The sequence below is a fragment of the Elephas maximus genome, chromosome 9 (genome assembly GCF_024166365.1).
Source record: "Elephas maximus indicus isolate mEleMax1 chromosome 9, mEleMax1 primary haplotype, whole genome shotgun sequence".
Classification (NCBI taxonomy): Eukaryota; Metazoa; Chordata; class Mammalia; order Proboscidea; family Elephantidae; genus Elephas; species Elephas maximus.
The window spans coordinates 76,217,995-76,238,847 of NC_064827.1; the positions used below are offsets into that span (position 1 = coordinate 76,217,995).

At 41.3% G+C, this 20,853-nt stretch overlaps 1 protein-coding gene across 1 annotated transcript; it reads right to left on the bottom strand.

The window, feature by feature from the left end:
* Positions 1 to 1,443: 1,443 nt before the first annotated feature.
* HSPA5 (heat shock protein family A (Hsp70) member 5) lies at positions 1,444 to 5,639 on the bottom strand. Its single transcript, XM_049895360.1, has 9 exons — positions 5,558 to 5,639; positions 5,255 to 5,474; positions 4,933 to 5,164; positions 4,369 to 4,506; positions 3,943 to 4,055; positions 3,457 to 3,847; positions 3,119 to 3,356; positions 2,700 to 2,867; positions 1,444 to 2,351 (listed from the first exon to the last, which is right to left on the bottom strand). The coding sequence occupies exons 2-9, from the start codon at positions 5,374 to 5,376 to the stop codon at positions 1,789 to 1,791; spliced, it is 1,965 nt and encodes a 654-aa protein (XP_049751317.1). The 5' UTR covers positions 5,377 to 5,474; positions 5,558 to 5,639; the 3' UTR covers positions 1,444 to 1,788.
* Between the last annotated feature and the right edge of the window lie 15,214 nt (positions 5,640 to 20,853).

The window sequence follows — 20,853 nt, forward strand, 5'->3', positions numbered from 1 at the left end:
CAGGTGCCCAAATGCTTTTGTGGCAGTAAGACAGAGGTCCAGGCCTCAGATTAAGACAAACTTGGTGTTAGGTCCCAATTCTACCATCTTTATCAAATTTATCTATGAAGTAGTATCCACCCCTCAGGCAATATCAGATTTCAAGTTACCATCCGATAGCCTAACCTTCACTGATCATAGTGACTCACCTATACCACCCTTCCTTAGGAAGCCAACCCAAGTAATCATAAACCTGTTTTTATATAAACCTCTGCCTTTAATCCAAAATTGTAGTGGGGTTTAGTGTAGTTTCATGGTTATCATCCTGGGTCCCCCCCACTACCACCAATGAAATTCCAGTGATAAAGACTCTGACAACTAGGGTTGAAAATACACAACATCCTAAAATTATAAATCCCAGTACATATTGCACATTACGCAAATCTGCTGCAAAAGACCTCCTTTAAAGTGTTAAAAACCAAAGATGTCACTTTGAGGACTAAGGAGCACCTGACCCAAGCAATGGTATTTTCAATCGCTTCATATGCATGCAAAAATTCTCCTGGCATAGTGGTTAAGAGCTACAGCTGCTAACCAAAAGGTCAGCAGTTTGAATCTACCAGGTAGTCCTTGGAAACCATATGGGGCAGCTCTACTGTGTTCTATAGGGTCACAATGAGTCAAAATCAACTCGATGGCAACGGATCTTTGGGGGTTTTTTTCATATGCATGCAAAAGTTGGACAGTGAAATCAATGCCTTTGAATTACAGCATTGACAAAAAATATTGAATATACCATGAACTGCCAGAATGAACACGTGTCTTGGAAATACAGCCAGAGTGCTCCTTAGAAATGAAGATGGCAAGACTTCATCTCATGTACTTTGGGCATGTTATCAGAAGGGACCAGTCACCAGTCGCTGGAGGACATCATGCTTAGTAGACGGTCAGCAAAAAAGAGGAACACCCTCAACAAGATGGATTAACACAGTGGCTCCACAATAGGCTCAAACATAGCAAACGATTATGAGGATGGCACAGGACAGGGCACTGCTCTGTTGAATGTAGGGTTACTGAGTCAGAAGCTACTCCACAGCACCTGACAACACGTCAAGTTAACATGGGCAATCACTCCACCAATTCTTAAGACAGAAGAATTCAAGCAGCTATAAATAGAAGGCCACCAGAATGAGTTTTAAGGAGAAAGAAAATTTCAAATGGTTTCAGAAAAGTACTTATGGACACCGTGAAACAGTCCTTGCCTAAGTAAGGATGTGGATGAACCTCCCCTCCGCAAGGACAGGCAAAGCCTTTTAAAGTATCGAATAGAAATGTTTCCTTATCCCATCCCCAAGTGTCCCAAGCATCTACCACCCCCTCCAAAAAAAAATATAACCTTACATTTTGGCTATATTCCTAAAATAGATAACCTAATGAAAGCTTATCACAAAAATTAGACGAGTGTAAATAACAAACATTTATTGGTGTCACTTATGGTAGAAAAAAGTTCCTACACCAGATGTACATGACCCAATTGTTAAATAGAACATTTCTGAGGTGAGCACACTCCCAACCCATTGTTTTTTACCCAGTGTTTTAAGATTGCCAATTCCTTCTCTCCCCCCACCCCAAGACATGTGAGCAACTGCTAATGAAAAGCAGTAAACAGCCATTTAGGCTATAGCATTTTCAACTCCACTCAGAGGTGAAGATTCCAATTACATTCGAGACTTAAGTTCTCTCAATTTTCTCCTAACGAAAGTTCCTGAGTCCAGTATTTACAATATTACAGCACTAGCAGAACAGTGTCTACAACTCATCTTTGTCTGCTGTTTCATCTTCGCCAGTTGGGGGAGGGCCTGCACTTCCATAGAGTTTGCTGATAATTGGCTGAACAATTTCTTCTAGCTCCTTCTTTTTAGCTTTGAAGTCTTCAATGTCAGCATCTTGGTGACTTTCCAGCCATTCAATCTTTTCCTCTACAGCTTTTTCCATGGTTTCCTTATCTTCCGAGGAAAGTTTACCCCCCAGCTTTTCTTTATCTCCAATCTGATTCTTTAGAGAATAGGCATAACTTTCCAATTCATTTCTAGTATCAATTCGCTCCTTGAGCTTTTTGTCCTCCTCAGCAAACTTCTCAGCATCATTAACCATCCTTTCAATTTCTTCAGGTGTCAGACGATTTTGGTCATTGGTAATTGTGATCTTATTTTTGTTCCCTGTACCCTTGTCTTCAGCTGTCACTCGAAGAATGCCATTCACATCTATCTCAAAAGTGACCTCAATCTGTGGGACCCCACGGGGAGCAGGTGGAATTCCAGTCAGATCAAATGTACCCAGAAGATGATTGTCTTTCGTCAGGGGTCGTTCACCTAGAAGTTACAAAATCTTGTTATTGACAAACATTGGTAGATCTGAATCCTGACAGTGTATAGGAGGCAAGGACACTCTATATCAAGCTAGAAGTGGCTCGGTCTTACTAGACTACGAGAAGCGCCAACTGGGACTTAACTGAATTTCATCTCATTCTTATATTCTAAGCCAACTCAGAAGTTACTTTTAATGAGAAGATTTCAGTGCTGACCACAAAACCCCACACTAATCAAAGTAAGACCCTTACCTAAAATTAGCAGATACTTCCCTAGCCATTTCAGTACAGTATATTAAAGAAATCATGTTTTCTAAAGTATACCACGGTATTAACAAATGTAAGTAATTACCTTCATAGACCTTGATTGTAACAGTTGGCTGATTGTCAGAAGCTGTAGAAAAGATTTGAGACTTCTTTGTGGGTACCACAGTGTTTCTTGGGATCAGTTTGGTCATGACACCTCCCACAGTTTCAATACCAAGTGTAAGGGGACATACATCAAGCAGCACCAGATCACCTGCAAAAATAAGTTAACCAAGATAAGCTCTAATTCAAGAATCAAAGGAGCACTACTAAGCAACCTCCCTATGAACTGTGTTCACCATCTCTTTGCCACTCGGTCATGTGTTAGAGGCAGTGCAATACACACAGTAAGGTGAAGTCTCCCAAGATTGCCACAGGTTTTTACTAGCTATGTAACCTTGGACAAGCTGCTCACATTCTATTGCTGCTGAAGCCATTATGGAACATGCTGTGACATTGACCTACCTGTATCTTGATCACCAGACAGTACACCAGCCTGGACAGCAGCACCATATGCCACAGCCTCATCTGGGTTTATGCCTCGGGATGGCTCTTTGCCATTGAAGAACTCTTTAACCAGTTGTTGAATCTTCGGGATTCGGGTAGAACCACCGACAAGAACAATTTCATCAATATCAGACTTCTTCAAATCAGCATCCTCCAACACTTTCTGGACAGGCTTCATGGTAGAACGGAACAGGTCCTAGAAAAAGAGACACAATATGATACCTGTGACACCTGGATGCACTGTCCTAAATTCAGAGTATAACTAATCCTCATTAGCAAAGAAAAAAACAACATACCATGTTTAACTCTTCAAATTTGGCCCGAGTTAGGGTTTCAGAGAAGTCTTCTCCTTCATAGAAAGACTCAATTTCAATTCTTGCCTGATGCTGAGAAGACAGGGCCCGTTTGGCCTTTTCTACCTCACGCCTGAGTTTCTGCACAGCTCTGTTGTCTTTCCTAACATCTTTGCCAGTCTTCTTTTTATACAGCTTGATGAAGTGTTCCATGACACGCTGATCGAAGTCTTCTCCACCCAGATGAGTGTCTCCGTTAGTGGCCACGACTTCAAAGACACCATTGTCAATGGTGAGAAGAGACACATCGAAGGTTCCACCACCCAGGTCAAACACCAGGATGTTCTTCTCACCCTCCCTCTTATCCAGGCCATAAGCAATAGCAGCTGCTGTACTGTTAGGTGGATAAAAGGAAAAAGAAAAATGCTTAGTCAAGTTCACGTTTCTTTGATTTGGTAAACATGCCACACCCATGAATTTAATACTTACGGCTCATTGATGATCCTCATAACATTCAGTCCAGCAATAGTTCCAGCATCTTTGGTTGCTTGGCGCTGGGCATCATTGAAATAGGCTGGTACAGTAACAACTGCATGGGTAACCTAAGAAAGTAACAAAAGATTATTAGGTATATCTTGTCACATGATGGTTTAACCTTTATTTAAATTACAAATAAACCATCAATTTAGTCTCTAAGCTAGTTTATTTCCAAGATGGGTATGAAATTACATTTATTTCTAAACACGTAACTGAAAGCACTAAATGATTACACATGAAAAATGCCTGGCATACAGTAATTCAGAAAATATTTCCTGAATGATGTCATTCAAAAAATATTAAAATCATGACGGCAATCTATACATAACAGTCAACCAAGAGGGGAGGGAATCCTAACACTGTTCTAGAAGTATTTACCTTTTTTCCCAAATAAGCCTCAGCAGTTTCCTTCATTTTAGTGAGAACCATGGCAGAAATTTCTTCAGGAGCAAAGGTCTTTGTTTGCCCACCTCCAATGTCAACTTGAATGTATGGTTTAGTTTTCTTTTCAACCACCTATTTTAAAGAACAACAATTTTAAGACACAGACGCAAAGACATTCTGAACCCTAAAAAGAGGACTGTCTGACACTCATTTCCTCCCCTCATAGTGTGATTTATCTTGGAGCTGAAAATTGACCAGGATTACTAAAGAGCCTAGGTAGGTGCCACAGAGACAAACGTATTCAGTTTTAACCTGTCTCAAACTTTGTAGACACAGTTGTGTGTTAAATTCTTTTTGTTTCCCTACTACTCTGTTTTATGTTTTGTAACATACTAATTAAAACTTAAAGGACTAAAGAACACTGTCGAGAAAAGTCGTTTTAAAGTTGTATAGACCGTTTTTATGACCTTTTTTGCTGTCTCAACGCTTTCTCAGTTACTTCTTCACCACCACCACCACCTCCTAGCCTCTCTCCGAAAAAGAAAAAGCTGGTCGGACCTTGAAAGGCAAGAACTTGATGTCCTGCTGCACAGAAGGGTCGTTCCAAGTGCGGCCAATGAGCCGCTTGGCGTCGAAGACCGTGTTCTCAGGGTTGGAAGTTAGCTGGTTCTTGGCTGCATCGCCGATTAAACGCTCCCCTTCCGGGGTGAAAGCCACATAAGACGGCGTGATGCGGTTGCCCTGATCGTTGGCGATAATCTCCACGCGGCCGTTCTTGAACACCCCGACGCTGACGGAAAACGACCAAAATCAGCACCGCACTTCTCACACCACCCCAGGAGGCCACACCCCATTCTCCCCTTCCACAAATTCTACTTACCAGGAGTAAGTAGTCCCCAGGTCGATGCCGACCACCGTGCCCACGTCCTCCTTCTTGTCCTCCTCCTCGGCATGAGCCGCGCCGAGGAGCAGCAGCACCGCCGCCACCAGGGAGAGTTTCATTTTGCCGGCGCAGTCGGCCAGTCGGTCAGCAGGCAGGCAGGACGTCGCTGGCAATTCACTCACAGGGCGCAGCACGGAAGCGCACGAGAATTACCGACCTGAAAAAGACCGGAGCCTGAGGTGAGGAGGCGTAGCTGCCGAAGCGAAAGATAAGGCTGGAGAAGAAGGCCGCGGCGCTTACCCCGGCACTCTCAAAACACCCAAATCGGTCAGTCAGTGATGTCTCGGTCGGCGTCGACGGCGCCGTCGCCGACTCCCCTTATATACCCTCCCCCCAGCCCTGTCGTGGAGGCCGCCGATTGGCGAAGGCGCTGCTCGTTGGAGGCCGCTGATTGGCCCAGGCTACTAAGCTGGCCACCGCCGATTCGAAGCGGCCTCCTCCGCAATTAACGTCACTGTTACGCCTCCTGGGCAGTTTCATTGGCCGCATGTCTCTCCACTAACCATCAATGGGCGGCAATATCCGCCCCCTGAGCGGGAACCATTGGCTCAACAGCTGCCTGTCCCTCGCGCGACCTCTCACTCTAGGGCCGTTTCCGCCGCTGAGGTCCCGCCTTTACGCTGGGCCCCAGGGGATAGGCGATTGTCCGGAGTGCGGGATCCCCCGGGGCTATGAGCCTTGAGGCCTTCCCTCTTCCGCTGCCCTCTCTCCGCTCCTCCGTCTCAGCTAGAAGCCGCAAAAGGTCCCCTCCTCTCCCCCGCCTCAATCTTGTCCTAGACTGCGGGGTCTCAGGGTAGATGTTGGGTTCACATCAGAACAGTCCAGTGCTTCTGTCCTTCACAGCCACTGCCGGGTCCAGAGTGTTGATCATCGTATCCTGGTCTGGGCTCTGTCTGGCCGCTAATAACGGCTCCTCTCAGAAAGTTGTATGTTCGCTTTACCCCTGCCCAGTATCTTTGTCTATACCAGGCCTTTCAAAATTGCTCTGCCCCACGGTAAGTCACAGCACCGACCTGGCCAAAGTAGTTGCCTCCATGCCCTGAGTCCCCACTATGGTAGCGCTCTCCAGAAAAAAAAAGAGCTTATTAAAGCTATCCGCCCCCACCCTGGATATATCACTCTTAATAGCTTGTAACCCCTTCTCCCTTACCCATCGTTTCCTTTTGTGGTTCCGGTTATCATTTACAAGGTCTTCCTCATCCCTTGTTTTTGATGTCTTAACTCTCTTCATTCTTCTGGAAAAGGTCTGATTGTGCTAAAAGCATTTGACAGACAAAAGGAGTCTTGATAGTGTCTTGCTCTTGTATAACATCCTTTAGCAAGAAATAAGAGGCTACTGTTTACTTAAAGGCTTACAATATTCCGAGCAGAAGTCTTGGTGGTACAGTGGTTAAAGCACTCAGCTGCTAATAAAAGGTGGCGGTTGGAACCCACCAACTGATCCACAGGAGAAAGATGTGGCAGTCTGCTCCCATAAAGGTTCACAGCCTTGAAAACCCTGTGGGCCAGCTCTACTCTGTCCTATAGGGTTGCTATGAGTAGGAATTGACTCCATGGCACGCAACAAGAACATATTCCAAGCATTGTTCTATGTGCTATTTCTGATTTGTTTGGCCTTTACCATTAAGTACTTGGTAGGCATTTCCCATTTTGCAGTTGAGAAAACTGAGACAGAAAAAGATTAATAACGGGTTAAAGTTAAATCGGATTGATATCCAGATCTGCTTAAATCCATAGCCAGTGCGTTTAACTTCCTCATTCGTTCTATTCATTCATTCAACAAATGTTTTTGAATAACCTACTATAAGTAGGCCAAAGCTCTGATATAAAATTTTTGAGATTCTTACAGAAAATACTAGGGGCATTATCATAGTGAGGAACTGATGACCCCAATATTTTTCCCACTATGTTGGGCATCTTAATGTACCCTTGATACTCATGGGTACTTGCAATACAGTGTCCATATTGCACTGAAACATCTCACACACAGTTCACTAAGATGATGAGTCAGTTCTCAAGAATTTTCCCTTCTCCTTTAGTGCTCCTCAAAGTATATGCTGGTGACTCAGAGTTGACTCCATTCTTACTATAGTGGTTGCATCATCCATCTCGTCAGGGCTTGTAATACCACCACAACACTGACCCTTTGGGTTGCATCAGCCCAGTATCAAGGTAGAAATCACAGTTTGGCCACATTAAAAGTTCATGTCATTTCAAGCAAATTTTATGTATATATTGAAGTTCATTTCCATTGAAAAACAAAGCTCTCAGTTTCACCCTCACCCTTAATTGATTGTGGTAACCTTTTGGAACTCTCTTTCTAAATCCATAAAAGTGATATCTGGTGAACTTCCAAAGAAGATTGTGTTGGTGGTTGCAACATTTGTTTAAAACCAAGTATTTTATGCTAAATATTCCAAAGTGTGATCATTAATATGTTTCTCATATAAAGTATAGAAATGGATTGAACAGGGAAATGCGTAGGCAAACCTAGTTTACTAAATGTTAAGTGCCTATAATAATATCAGTGCCAAGTTATCAATACTTAACCAAGTACCAGATACTGTACCAAACACCATATGTGCATTATCTATTTTAATCCTAGTGAATGCGTTTTTTTATACCTACTTTAGAGCTGAGGAATCTGAAGCCCCAAGTGATAAAGAAACTTGACCAGGAGGTCACACAGCTGAGGAGATGTGGAGCCAGGATTTGAGTGTTGGCAGTTTGATTTTTAACTTGTATTGACTAAGTTGTCATCTTGAGTTTTGGGTTTATTTAAAAAAAAAAAAAAAAAAAACAAACCTGTTGCCTGTCAAGTTCATTCCAACTCATAGTGACCCTGTAGGACAGAGCAGAACTGTCCTATAGGGTTTCCAAGGAGCGGCTGGTAGATTCAAACTGCTGATCTTTTGGTTAGCAGCTGAGCTCTTAACCACTGTGCCACCAGGGCTCCTTTGGGTTTATAGGACTTATATTTTGTTTTAGGATATAGAGTAATTATATATTTTCTGAATATTTTGATAATAGGCAAGAGGCAAATGTAGATTTTATCCAGTAATTTAAGCCAGTTCATTTCACTTGTGCTCCTATGCGTAAGAAAATAGATTTCCGCTTCCCATCTGATCTCAGAAAGCTGAAAAGAGTTAGGACTGATTAGGAATGAATATGACTTAGCTTCTAAGTCTTCCTTTCTGAAAGAGGAATTAATAAATAATCGAAAGGCATACAACAGGAAGGAAAAGAAAGTATGTAATTAAAAATTGAATATTGAGACCCAGATAATTGAGATCTTACTACAAGGCTTGTTGGAGGGAACATTCAGGTAGAAGATAGAAGGACATATGACTTTGAAAAAAACCAACCTCCCAAACCTTAGTTTCTTCATCTATTAAACAGCAGAGGTTTCTGTCCTGCCTATCTTACTGGGTTGTTTCAAAAATCAGATGAGATGTTCTATGTGAAAGCATGTTGAAAGTTGTAGAGTAGTGGTAATGTCAATAACAGAAATATACAATGAAAAGAAATTTTAGGAGCTCTTGAAGTAAACCACCACTTGAGAGTCAATTTTCAAATATTTCTTTCAATGGGAAATAAAAAGAATTTGATGATTACTTTGAATCTGACAAAGATTTTTGGAAATGTTTTTAGAAGTGCTATATTTATTCTCTTGTGTTGATCATGTAGATGTTTATTTTATTAAGGGACTGGGAATAATTAACTAACTTCCTTAACCTTCACTAAACAACATTGGAGTAAAATAAAAATGTCTCCCTAATACCTGAGCTAGGAACAATACTTGGTATAAATCATTGTTTTTTGTGTAAATCACCTTTTTTGTTTTCAATTTTTAAAAGTGAATTCTATAATTAAAAAAGAACTTTTGCTTCCCCACACACAAAAGAAAAAGTAACATATAATGCATTTTCTATTCTTCACATATTTCTGTTGTTGTTGGAAAGCATTGAGGAGGGCACTCTGTGTCAGATAGAGTGAAAGGGGAAATATTATGGCCTTTGGAAGGAGAAAAACGGTATGTGAGTTTGAGTTCTGTCGCTAGCTATGTGACTTAGGCCAAGTCACTTAACCTCCCAGAGGCTCTATTTAGTAGTCTGTAAAGTGAATATAATTCTGCCTCCTTACAAGGCTGTTATGATTAAATAAGGTAATATATGTAAAAGTTTTTTTTTTAACTGTAAGGCAGTTAATTTCATACATAAAATGCTAGCTTTTAATTGTTGTTTCTTCTGTCTTAAAATTTCCTTTTAAGTAAAATAAACTGCCAAGTATAAAAGGATACCTCTATAGAATTTAAATGATACTATTTGACCTATATCTTAAATTTCTAAATTTTTTAGTAGGAAATATATGTAAATGATATGAAATTCAAAGGGTACAAACATATACAATGAAAATAATCCCCCTACCACTAAGTGTCCAGCCCAGTTTCCCATAAACTGGTACAAGTAACTACTATTACCACTTTCTTTTCTCTCTCTCTCTGTCTTCCCTGTTTTAAAACCGGTGATGGGCATACTATACACAGAGTTTTGCTTCTTTATTCACTTCACTATATTTCTTGGAGATTGTCCCATATCAGTACCTACAGAGCTGCTGCTTTTTTTTTAATATGTCAATTGTAGCTATTCTTTTGTACACCAGTGTTCATTGTGTACTGCTCACAGTAGCCCAAAAGCAGAAACAAATGTCTAGCCAAAGATGAATGGATAAACAAAATGTGCTACATATATACAACAGAATATTACACAGCAGCAAAGACAAATGAGGTTCTAAAACATGCTACAACATGTTTGTTGAACCTTGAAAACGTTATGCTGAGTGAAACAAGTCAGTTACAAAAGAAAAAAATATTGTATGATCCTGCTTATATATAAAGACCAAAGTTTATTAATAGTTCAGGAGTGGGAGGGAAGGAGAGGAAGCCATTACTTAGAGGACACTAAGCTTCTGTTAAAGGTGATGGAAAAAAATTGGAAACAGATAGTGGTGGTAGCTGAACAACACAATTAACATCATTATCATTGTTAGATCCTGTCAGTTAGTTCTGATTCATAGCAACCCTATTATAATAGAACAAAACACTGCCCAGTCCTGTGCCATCAGGACAGTCGTTCTGCTTGAGCCTATTGTTGCAGCCACTGTGTCAATCCATCTCGTTGAAGGTCTTCCGCTTTTTTGCTGGCCCTCTATTTTACCAAGCATGATGTCCTCCAGAGACTGGTCCTTCCTAATAACATGTCCAAAGTACATAGATGAAGTCTTGCCATCCATAACATAACTTCAACATAAAAAAAGTTGAGGTACTGGTATAACAACAGATAAATAGACAAATGGAACAGAATTGAGAACCCAGATGTAAATTCAACCCCCTATGAGCAGCTGATATTTGACAAAGGTCCAAAATCTACTACATGGGGAAAAGACAGCCTCTTTAACAAATGGTGCTGGCATAACTGGATATCCACCTGCATAAAAATGAAACAAGACCCATATCTCACACCATGCACAAAAGCTAACTCAAAATGGATCAAAGACCTAAATATAAAATCCAAAACAATAGAGATCACAGAAGAAAAAATAGGAACAACGCTAGGAGCCCTAATACATGGCATAAACAGTATACAAAACATTACTAAAAATGTCGAAGACAAACCAGATAACTGGGAGCTCCTAAAAATCCAGCATCTATGCTCATCCAAATACTTTACCAAAAGAGTAAAAAGACCACCTGCAGACTGGAAAAAAGTTTCCAGCCATGACATCTCCGGCCAGCGCCTAATCTCTAAACTCTACATGATTCTGCTAAAACTCAACCACAAAAAGACAACCCAATTAAAAAATGGGCAAAGTATATGAACAGGCACTTCACTAAAGAAGACATTCAGGTGGCTAACAGACACATGAGGAAATGCTCACCATCATTAGCCATTAGAGAAATGCAAATCAAAGCTACAATGAGATTCCATCTCACCCCAACAAGGCTGGCATTAATCCAAAAAACACAAAATAATAAATGTTGGAGGGGTTGTGGAGAGATTGGAACACTTACACACTGCTGGTGAGAATGCAAAATGGTACAACTGCTTTGGAAATTCATTTGGTGCTTGCTTAAAAAACTAGAAATAGAATTACCATACAATCCAGCAATTCCACTCCTTGGAATATATCCTAGAGAAATAAGATCCTTTACACGAACAGATATATGCACACCCATGTTCACGGCAGCAGTGTTTACAATAGCAAAAAGTTGGAAGCAACCAAGGTGCCCATCAACGGATGCATGGATAAACTATGGATATTCACACAGTGGAATACTACGCATTGATAAAGAATGGTGTTGAATCCATGAAACATTTCTTAACATGGAGAAATCTGGAGGATATTATGCTGAGTGAAATCAGTCAAATGCAAAAAGGCAAATATTATATAAGACCACTATTATAAGAACTGGAGAAATAGTTTAAGCAGAGAAGAAAATACTCTTTGATGGTTACGAGACGGGGAGGGCAGGAGGGAGGGAGAGGGGTATTCACTAATTAGAGAGTAGATAAGTTCTATTTAAGGTGAAGGGAAAGACAATACACAATAAAGGAGAGGTCGACATAAATGGACTAAACCAATACCAAAGAAGTTTCCTTAAAAAACTGAACACTTCAAAGGCCAGCATAGCAGGGGCGGGGGTTCGAGGACCATGGTTTCCGGGAACATCTAAGTCAATTGGCATAATAAAATCTATTAAGAAAACATTCTGCATCCCACTTTGGAGAGTGGCGACTGTGGTCTTAAACGCTAACAAGTGGCCATCTAAGATGCATCAATGGGTCTCAACCCACCTGGAACAAGGAGGAATGAAGAACATCAAAGGCACAAAATAATTATGAGCCTAAGAGACAAAAAGGACCACATAAACCAGAGACTACATCAACCTGAGACCAGAAGAGCTAGATGGTACCTAGCCACAACCGATGACTGTCCTGACAGGGAACTCAACAGAGAAACCCTGAGGGGGCAAGAGAGCAGTGGGATGCAGACCCCAAAATCTCGTAAGAAGACCAGACTTAATGGTCAGACTGGACTGGAGGAACCCCGGAGGCCATGGACCCCAGACCTTCTGTTACCCCAGGGCAGGAATCATTCCCAAAGCCAACTCCTCAGACAGGGATTGGACTGGAATAGGGGATGGAAAATGAGACTGGTGAAGAACAAGCTTCTTAGATCAAGTAGACACATGAGGCTATCTTGGCGTCGCCTGTCTGGAGGGGAGATGAGAGGACAGAAGTGTCCAGAAGCTACCCAAATGTACAGGAGGAAAGAGAGGGGAGGGAAGTACTGTGCTATCTCATCAGAGGGAGAGCAATTAGGAGTGTATAGCAAAAAAATGTAAATTTTTGTATGAGAGACTGACCTGATTTGTAAACTTTCACTTAAAACACAATTAAAAAAAAGTCAAGGTACTGGTATAACAACAGCTACATAGACCAATGGAACAGAATTGAGAACCCAGATGTTAATTCATCCCCCTATGAGCAGCTGATATTTGACAAAGGTCCAAAATCCCCTAAATGGGGAAAAGACAGTCTCTTTAACAAGTGGTGCTGGCATAACTGGATATCCACCTGCAAAAAAATGAAACAAGACCCGTGTCTTATATCATGCACAAAAACTAACTCAAAATGGATCAAAGACCCAAATATAAAATCCAAAATGATGGAGATCATGGAAGAAAAAATAGGAACAATGCTAGGAACCCTAATACATGGCATAAACAGAATATAAAATATAACTAACAACAAACAAACACCAGAAGAGAAAGTAGATAAGTGGGAGCACCTAAAAATCAACCATTTAAACTCATCAAAAGAGTAAAAAGACAAACTATGGACGGGAAAAAAAATTTTGGCTACGACATATCTGATCAGGGTCTAATCTCTAAAATCTACAAGATACTGTAACATCTCAACAACAAGAAGACAACCCAATTAAAAAATGGGCAAAGGATATGAATAGGTGCTTCACCAAAGAAGACATTCAGGTGGCTAACAAATACACGAGGAAATGCTCACCATTATTAGCCATTAGAGAAATGCAAGTCAAAACTACAATGAGACACCATCTCACCCAAACATTACTGGCACAAATTAGAAAACAGAAAATAACAAACATTGGAGAGGCTGCAGGAAGACTGGAACACTTATGCACTGCTTGTGGGAATGCAAAATGGTAAAAACCATTTTGGAAAATGATATGGCACTTCCTTAAAAAGCTAGAAATAGAAATACCATATGATCCAGCAATTCCACTCTGAAAATATATCCTAGAGAAATAAGAGCCATCACATGAATAGACATATATATACCCGTGTTCATCACAGCATTATTCACAATAGCGAAAAGACAGAAACAACCTAACTACCTGTCAACAGATAAATGGATAAACAAACTATGGTACATACACACAATGGACTACTACACAATGGTAAAGAACAATGATGACTCTGTGAATTATCTCACAACATGGATGAAACAGAAAGGTATTATGCTGAGTAAAATTAGTTGGTCACAAAAGGACAAATATTGTATGAGACCACTATTGTAAGAACTGAAGAAAATGTTTAAGCACAGAAAAAAACATTCTTTGATGGTTACAAGGGTGAGGAGGGAGGGAGACGGGAATTCACTAACTAGATTGTAGGTTAGAATTATGTGAAGGGATGGACAGCACACAATACAGGGGAAGTCAGCACAACTGTACTAAACCAAAAGCTAAGAAGTTTCCTGAACACAACCAAACACTTCAAGGGACAGAGTAGCAGGGGCAGGGGTCTGGGGACCATGGTTTTAGGGGACATCTAGGTCAATTTGCATAACAAAGTTTATTAAGAAAATGTTCTGCATCCTATTTTGGTAAGTGGCATCTGGGGTCTTAAAAGCTTGCCAGTGGCCATCTAAAATGCATCTGGAACAAAGGAGAGTGAAGACCATCAGAGACACAAGGAAAATACTACCGCAAGAGACAAAAGGGCCACATAAACCAGAGACTTCATCAGCCTGAGACCAGAACAACTAAATGATGCCCAGCTACCAACAATGACCGTTCTAACAGGGAACACAACAGAGTCCCTGATGGAGATGGAGGAAAGTAGTGTGCAGAACTCAAATTCTAGTCAGAAGACCATGCTTAATGGTCTGCCTGAGACTAGAGGAACCCCAGAAGACATAGTCCCCAGACTCTCCGTTAACCCAGAGCTGGAGCCATTGCTGAACACAATTCTTCAAAGGTTAGACTGGACTAGAAGAGTGTACTTCTTAGTTCAAGTAGATACACAAGACTAAATGGGCAGCTCCTGACTGAAGGCAGGATGAGAAGGCAGAAAGGTACAGGAGCTGGCTGGGTGGACATGGGAAACCTGGGGTGGAAAGAGGGAATGTGCTGTCACATTATAGGGATTGCAACTAGGGTCACATAACTGTGTGTATAAATTTTTGTACGAGAAATTTACTGGAGCTGTAAACTTTCACCTAAAACACAATAAATTAAAAAAAAAAGTTGAAATGGCAAATGTTACATATATATTTACCACAATAAAAAAATAGTAGCTAGCCTTAATTGAGCACCTACTATGTGCTGGATGTTTTACATATTTTAAATCTTACATTATAAATTATGTGGAGATTCGTTGTTCAGTGGTAGAGTTCTTGCCTTCCATGTGGGAGACCTGGGTTTGATTCCTGGCCAATGTACCTCATGTGCAGCTACCACTTATCTGTCAGTGGAGGCTTGTGTGTTGCTATGATGCTGAACAGGTTTCAGCAATGCTTCCAGACTAAGGTAGACTGGGAAGAAATGCCTGGTGGTCTACTTCCAAAAAATCAGGCAATGAAAACCGTGTGGATCAAAACAATCCAACCCGCAACTGATTATGGAGATAGAGCAGGACTAGGCAGTGTTTTGTTCCAATGTGCGTGAGGTAGCCATGAGTCAAGGCCAACTTGATGGCAGCAAACAATTCTAAGTTTGTTTTTGTTAAATTGAGACTGTCACAGAAATTTGTGACAAATCTTACTAATAGGTCAACTATTGTGTTGGAATGTTGATTGTTATAAATCCTAGTTGATGTTGTAAGCCATTATTTTAAAATTTTTTAACAGTACTGGAAGTCCTAGCTAGAGCAATAAAGCAAGAAAAAGAAATAAAGGGCATCCAAATTGGTAATGAAGAATTAAAACTATCCCCATTTGTGGATGATATGATTCTATACATAGAGAACCAAAGGCCTCCACAAGAAAACTACTGGAACTAATAGAGTCAGCAGAGTCGCAGGATACAAGACAAACATACAAAAATCAGTTGAATTCCTATACACCAATAAAGAGAACTATGAAAAGGAAACCAGGAAAGCAATATCATTTATAATAGCCCCTAATAAAATAAATACTTAGGAGTAAATCTAACCAGGGACACAAAAGACCTATACAAAGAAAACTAAAAAACACTACTGCAAGAAACCAAAAGAGACCTACTAAATGGAAAAACACACATGCTCATGGATGAGTAGACTCAACATTGTGAAAATGTCAGTTTTACCCAAAGCAATCTACAAAAACAATGCAATACTGATCCAAATACCAACAGCATTCTTTAACGAGATGGAAAACTAATCATTAACTTTGTACGGAAAGGAAAGAGGCCCCGGATAAGAAAAGTACTGTTGAAGAAGAAAAGTAAAGTGGGAGGACTCTCACTACCTGAACTCAGACCCTGCTATACAGCTACAGTAGTCAAAACAGCCTGTTAACGGTACAATGAAAGACACATTGACCAGTGGAACAGAGTCAAGAACCCAGATGTCAATCCACCCAGCCATGGTCACCTGATCTTCAACATAGGCCCGCAGTCCATTAAAAGGGGGAAAGACAGTCTTTTTAACGAATGGTGCTGGCAAAAAAGGATGTCCATCTGTAAAAAAATGAAACAGCACCTATACCTCATACCATACACAAAAACTAATTCAAAATGGTCAAAGACCAAAATATAAAAACAAAAACTATAAAGATCATAGAAGAAAAAATACGATCACTGCTAGAGGCCCTAATACACAGCATAAATAGGATACGAACCACAACTAACAATACACAAACACCAGAAGATAAACTAGATAATCGGGATCTTCTAAAATTGAACACTTATGCTCATTTGAAGACTTCACCAAGAGAGTTAAAAGAGAACCAGCAGACTGGGAAAAAATTTTTGGCTATGACATATCCCACAAAGGCTTAATCTCTAAAATCTACAGGAAAATCCAACACCTCTACAACAAAAAGACAAACAATCTAATTAAAAAACAGGCAACGGATATGAACAGACACTTCACCAAAGAAGACATTCAGGTGGCTAACAGACATATGAGGAAATGCTTGTGATCATTAGCCCGTTAGAGAAATGCAAATCAAAACCACAATGAGATACCATCTCACCCAAACATTACTGGCACAAATTAAAAAACAGAAAATAATAAACATTGGAGAGGCTACAGGGAGACTGGAACACTTATGCACTGCTGGTGGGAATGCAAAATGGTAAAACCATTTTGGAAAATGATATGGTGCTTCCTCAAAGAGCTAGAAATAGAAATACCATACAATCCAGCAATCCCACTCCGAGAATATATCTTAGAGAAGTAAGAGCCATCACATGAATAGACATGTATACCCGTGTTCATTGAAGCATTATTCACAATAGCAAAAAGACGGAAACAACCTAAGTACCTGTCAACAGATAAATGGATAAACAAACTATGGTACATACACACAATGGACTACTACACAATGATAAAGAACAATGATGAATCTGTGAAACAACTCACAACATGGATGAATCTGGAGGGCATTATGCTGAGTGAAATAAGCCAATCACAAAAGGACAAATACCATAGGAGACCACTGTCATGGACTGAATTTTCTGTCCCCAAAAATATGTGTCAACTTGTCATAACAAGGAGGAACCTGGAAGGCATTATGCTGAGTGAAAATAGTTGCAAAAGGACAAATATTGTATAAGACCGCTATTATAAGAACTTGAGAAACAGTTTACACTGAGAAGAAAACATTCTTTTGTGGTCACGAGAGGGGGTAGGGAGGGAGGGTGGGAGAGGGGTATTTACTAATTAGATAGTAGAGAAGAACTACTTTAGGTGAAGGGAAAAACAGCACACAGTATAGGGGAGGTCAGCACAATTGGACTAAACCAAAAGCAAAGAAGTTTCCTGAGTAAACTGAATGCTTCGAAGGCCAGCGTAGCAGGGGCAGGGGTCTGGGGACGATGGTTTCAGGGGACATCTAAGTCAACTGGCATAATAAAATCTATTAAGAAAACGTTCTGCATCCCACTTTGAAGGGTGGCGTCTGGGGCCTTAAACGCTAGCAAGCAGCCATCTAAGATGCATCAATTGGTCTCAACCCACCCGGATCAAAGGAGAATGAAGAACACCAAGGACACAAGGTGATTATGAGCCCAAGAGACAGAAAAGGCTACGTGAACCAGCGATTACATCATCCTGAGACCAGAAGAACTACATGGTGCCTGACTACAACCGATGACTGCTATGACAGGGAACACAACAGAGAACCCCTGAGGGAGCAGGAGAGCAGTGGGATGCAGACCCCAAATTCTCATAATAAGACCAGACTTAATGGCCTGAATGAGACTAGAAGGACCCCGGTGGTCATGGCCCCCAGACCTTCTGTTGGCCCAGGACAGGAACCATTCCCGAAGCCAACTCTTCAGACATGGTTTGGACTGGACAATGGGTTGGAGAGGGATGCTGGTGAGGAGTGAGCTTCTTGGATCAGGTGGACACTTGAGACTATGTTGGCGTCTCCTGCCTGTAGGGGAGATGAGATGGTGGAGGGGGTTAGAAGCTGGCGAAAAGGACACGAAAAGAGAGAGAGGAGGGAGAGGGCAGGCTGTGTCATTAAAAAAAAAAATTAGGGGGAGAGAAATTGGGAGTGTGTAGCAAGGTGTATATGGGTTTTTGTGTGAGAGACTGACTTGATTTGTAAACTTTCACTTAAAGCACAATAAAAATTATTTAAAAAAAATGTATCAACTTGGTTAGCCCATGATTCCCAGTATTGTGTGGTTGTCCTCCATTTTGTGATTATAATTTTATGTTAAAGAGGATTAGGGTGGGATCACAACAGCCTTACTAACATCACATCCCTGATCCAATGTAAAAGGAGTTTCCCTGGGGTGTGACCTGTACCATCTTTTATCTTACAAGAGATAAAAGGAGAGGGGAGCAAGCAGAGAGTGGGGTACCTTATACCATCAAGCAAGCAATGCCAGCAGCAGAGTGTGTTCTTTGGACCCAAGGTTCCTGCTCAGAGAAGCTTCTAGTTCAGGGAAAGGTTGATGACAAAGACCTTCCTCCAGAGCTGACAGAGAAAGCCTTCCCTTGGAGCTGATGCCCTGAATTTGGACTTCTAGCCTACTAGACTGTGAGAAAATAAATTTCTCTTTGTTAAAGCCATCCACTTGTGGTATTTCTGTTACAGCAGCACTAGATGACTGAGACAGAATTTGATACCAAGAATGGGGTGCTGCTCTAACAGATATCTAAAATGTGGAAGTGGTTTTGAAACTGTGAATGGGTAGAGGACTCAGAAGGGAATAAGGAGAGCTTTTGCACTAGAGATGATGTAGACAGCTAGAAGCAGCAGAGGACTGGCAGCAAGAAAGCTGAGTGCCTTCCAGTTAAAGTTAACTGTCGGAGTGGGGTGCCTTCAAGCACTTATCATTGGAGCTATAGAGCTTTAGAACACTTGCCCCAGTAGGGCAGATGTGGGTGGATAGGCCTGAGGGGCAAAGAGGCCAAGGAACTAGGAAGCAGAAGCTGAAGAGACAAGGAACACATGAAGCTAAGCTACCTCAGTCTCAAAAGGTATGGCCCTGAGTTCTGGGGTTTCAAAGGGTGGAGCCATGGCCTCTGGTGTTTCTAAGGGTGGAGTTGCCACACAGATGGACCAGGAGAATGGTGTGACTAAAGCCAAGGGAGCAGAGTTGCCATCTCAGACAGCCTGGAAGGTGGAGCTGAAGCCTAGAGACGAGGGCCCTCTACTCAGAACCCAGAGAGTGTGGCGAATACCTAGTCTGGAAGGCAGGGCAGTTGTGCAAATCGTCTCAGAACAGAGGATTATTTTCAAAACCTTGAGGGCTAATGTAACACGTTCTGCTGACTTCCCAGTGCCTGTTATGCCTTCTTTCCCTCCAGTTTCTCCCATTTGTAATAGAAATGTCTAACTTGTGCCTGTTCTGCCATTGCACTTTGGAAGCAGATAACTTGTATTCTAGATTTTACAGATGAATTTTTGGATTTTGGACTTGGAGTTGATTTAAGACTTTTGCTATGATACGATGGGGTGAATGTGTGAATTTTGGGGGGTCAAATGGTGGAATGTCAAAGATTGAATTGTGTACCCCCCAAAATATGTGTCAACTTGATTAAGCCACGATCCCCAGTATTGTGTGGTTGTCCTCCATTTTGTGATTGTAATTTTATGTTAAAGACATTAGGGTGGGATTGTAAAACCCTTAGTAATGTCATATCCCTGATCCAATGTGAGGGGAGTTTCCCTGGGGTGTGACCTGCACCACCTTTTATCTTACAAGAGAGAAAAGGAAAGGGAAGCAAGCAGAGAGTGGGGACCATTATACTACCAAGAAAGCAATGCCAGGAGTGGAGCCTGTCCTTTGGACCCGAGGTTCCTGCCCAGAGAAGCTCCTAGCCCACAGGAAGATTGATGACAAGGACCTTCCACCAAAGCCGACAAAGGAAGAAAGACTTCCCCTGGAGGTGACGCCCTGAATTTGGACTTCTAGCCTACTAGACTGTGAGAAAATAAATTTTTATTTGTTAAAGCTGTCCACTTGTGGTATTTCTGTTAGAACAGCACCCGATGACTAAGACAACCACTATTATAAAAACTCATGAAAAGGTTTACACACAGAAAGAAACAATCCTTGATGAGTATGAGGGAGGGGAGGCGTGGGCATGGAAAAACACTAACTAGATGCTAGGTAAGTGATAACTTTGGAGAAGGGTAAGACAATACACAATACTGGGGAAGTCAGCACAACTTGACCAAGGCAAAGTCATGGAAGCTTCATAGACACATCCAAACTCCCTGAGGGACCGGCTTACTGGGCTAAGAGCTGGTGACCATAGTCTCAGGGGATAATTAGCTCAATTGGTGTAATATAGTTTATAAATAAAATGTTCTATATCCGACTGTGGAGAGTGGCGTCTAGGGTCTTAGAAGCTTTTGAGCGGCCATCTAAGATACTACATTGGTTCCACCCTGTCTGGAGCAATGGAGAATGAAGAAAATAAAAGACATAAGGGAAAGATTAGTTAAAAGGACGAATGGACCACAATTACCACGACGTCCACCAGACTGAGTCTAGCACGACTAGGTGGTGCCTGGCTACCACCACTGACTGCTCTGTCAGGGATCACA

Excerpts from the sequence above, each read along its gene's own strand:
- HSPA5 (XM_049895360.1), bottom strand. The coding sequence starts at position 5,376 with ATGAAACTCTCCCTGGTGGCGGCGGTGCTGCTGCTCCTCGGCGCGGCT. Across the intron at positions 3,357-3,456 it reads AATTTGAAGAGTTAAACATG|GACCTGTTCCGTTCTACCAT; the intron begins GTATGTTGTTTT and ends CTCTTTTTCTAG. Across the intron at positions 2,868-3,118 it reads GTCTGGTGATCAAGATACAG|GTGATCTGGTGCTGCTTGAT; the intron begins GTAGGTCAATGT and ends TTATTTTTGCAG.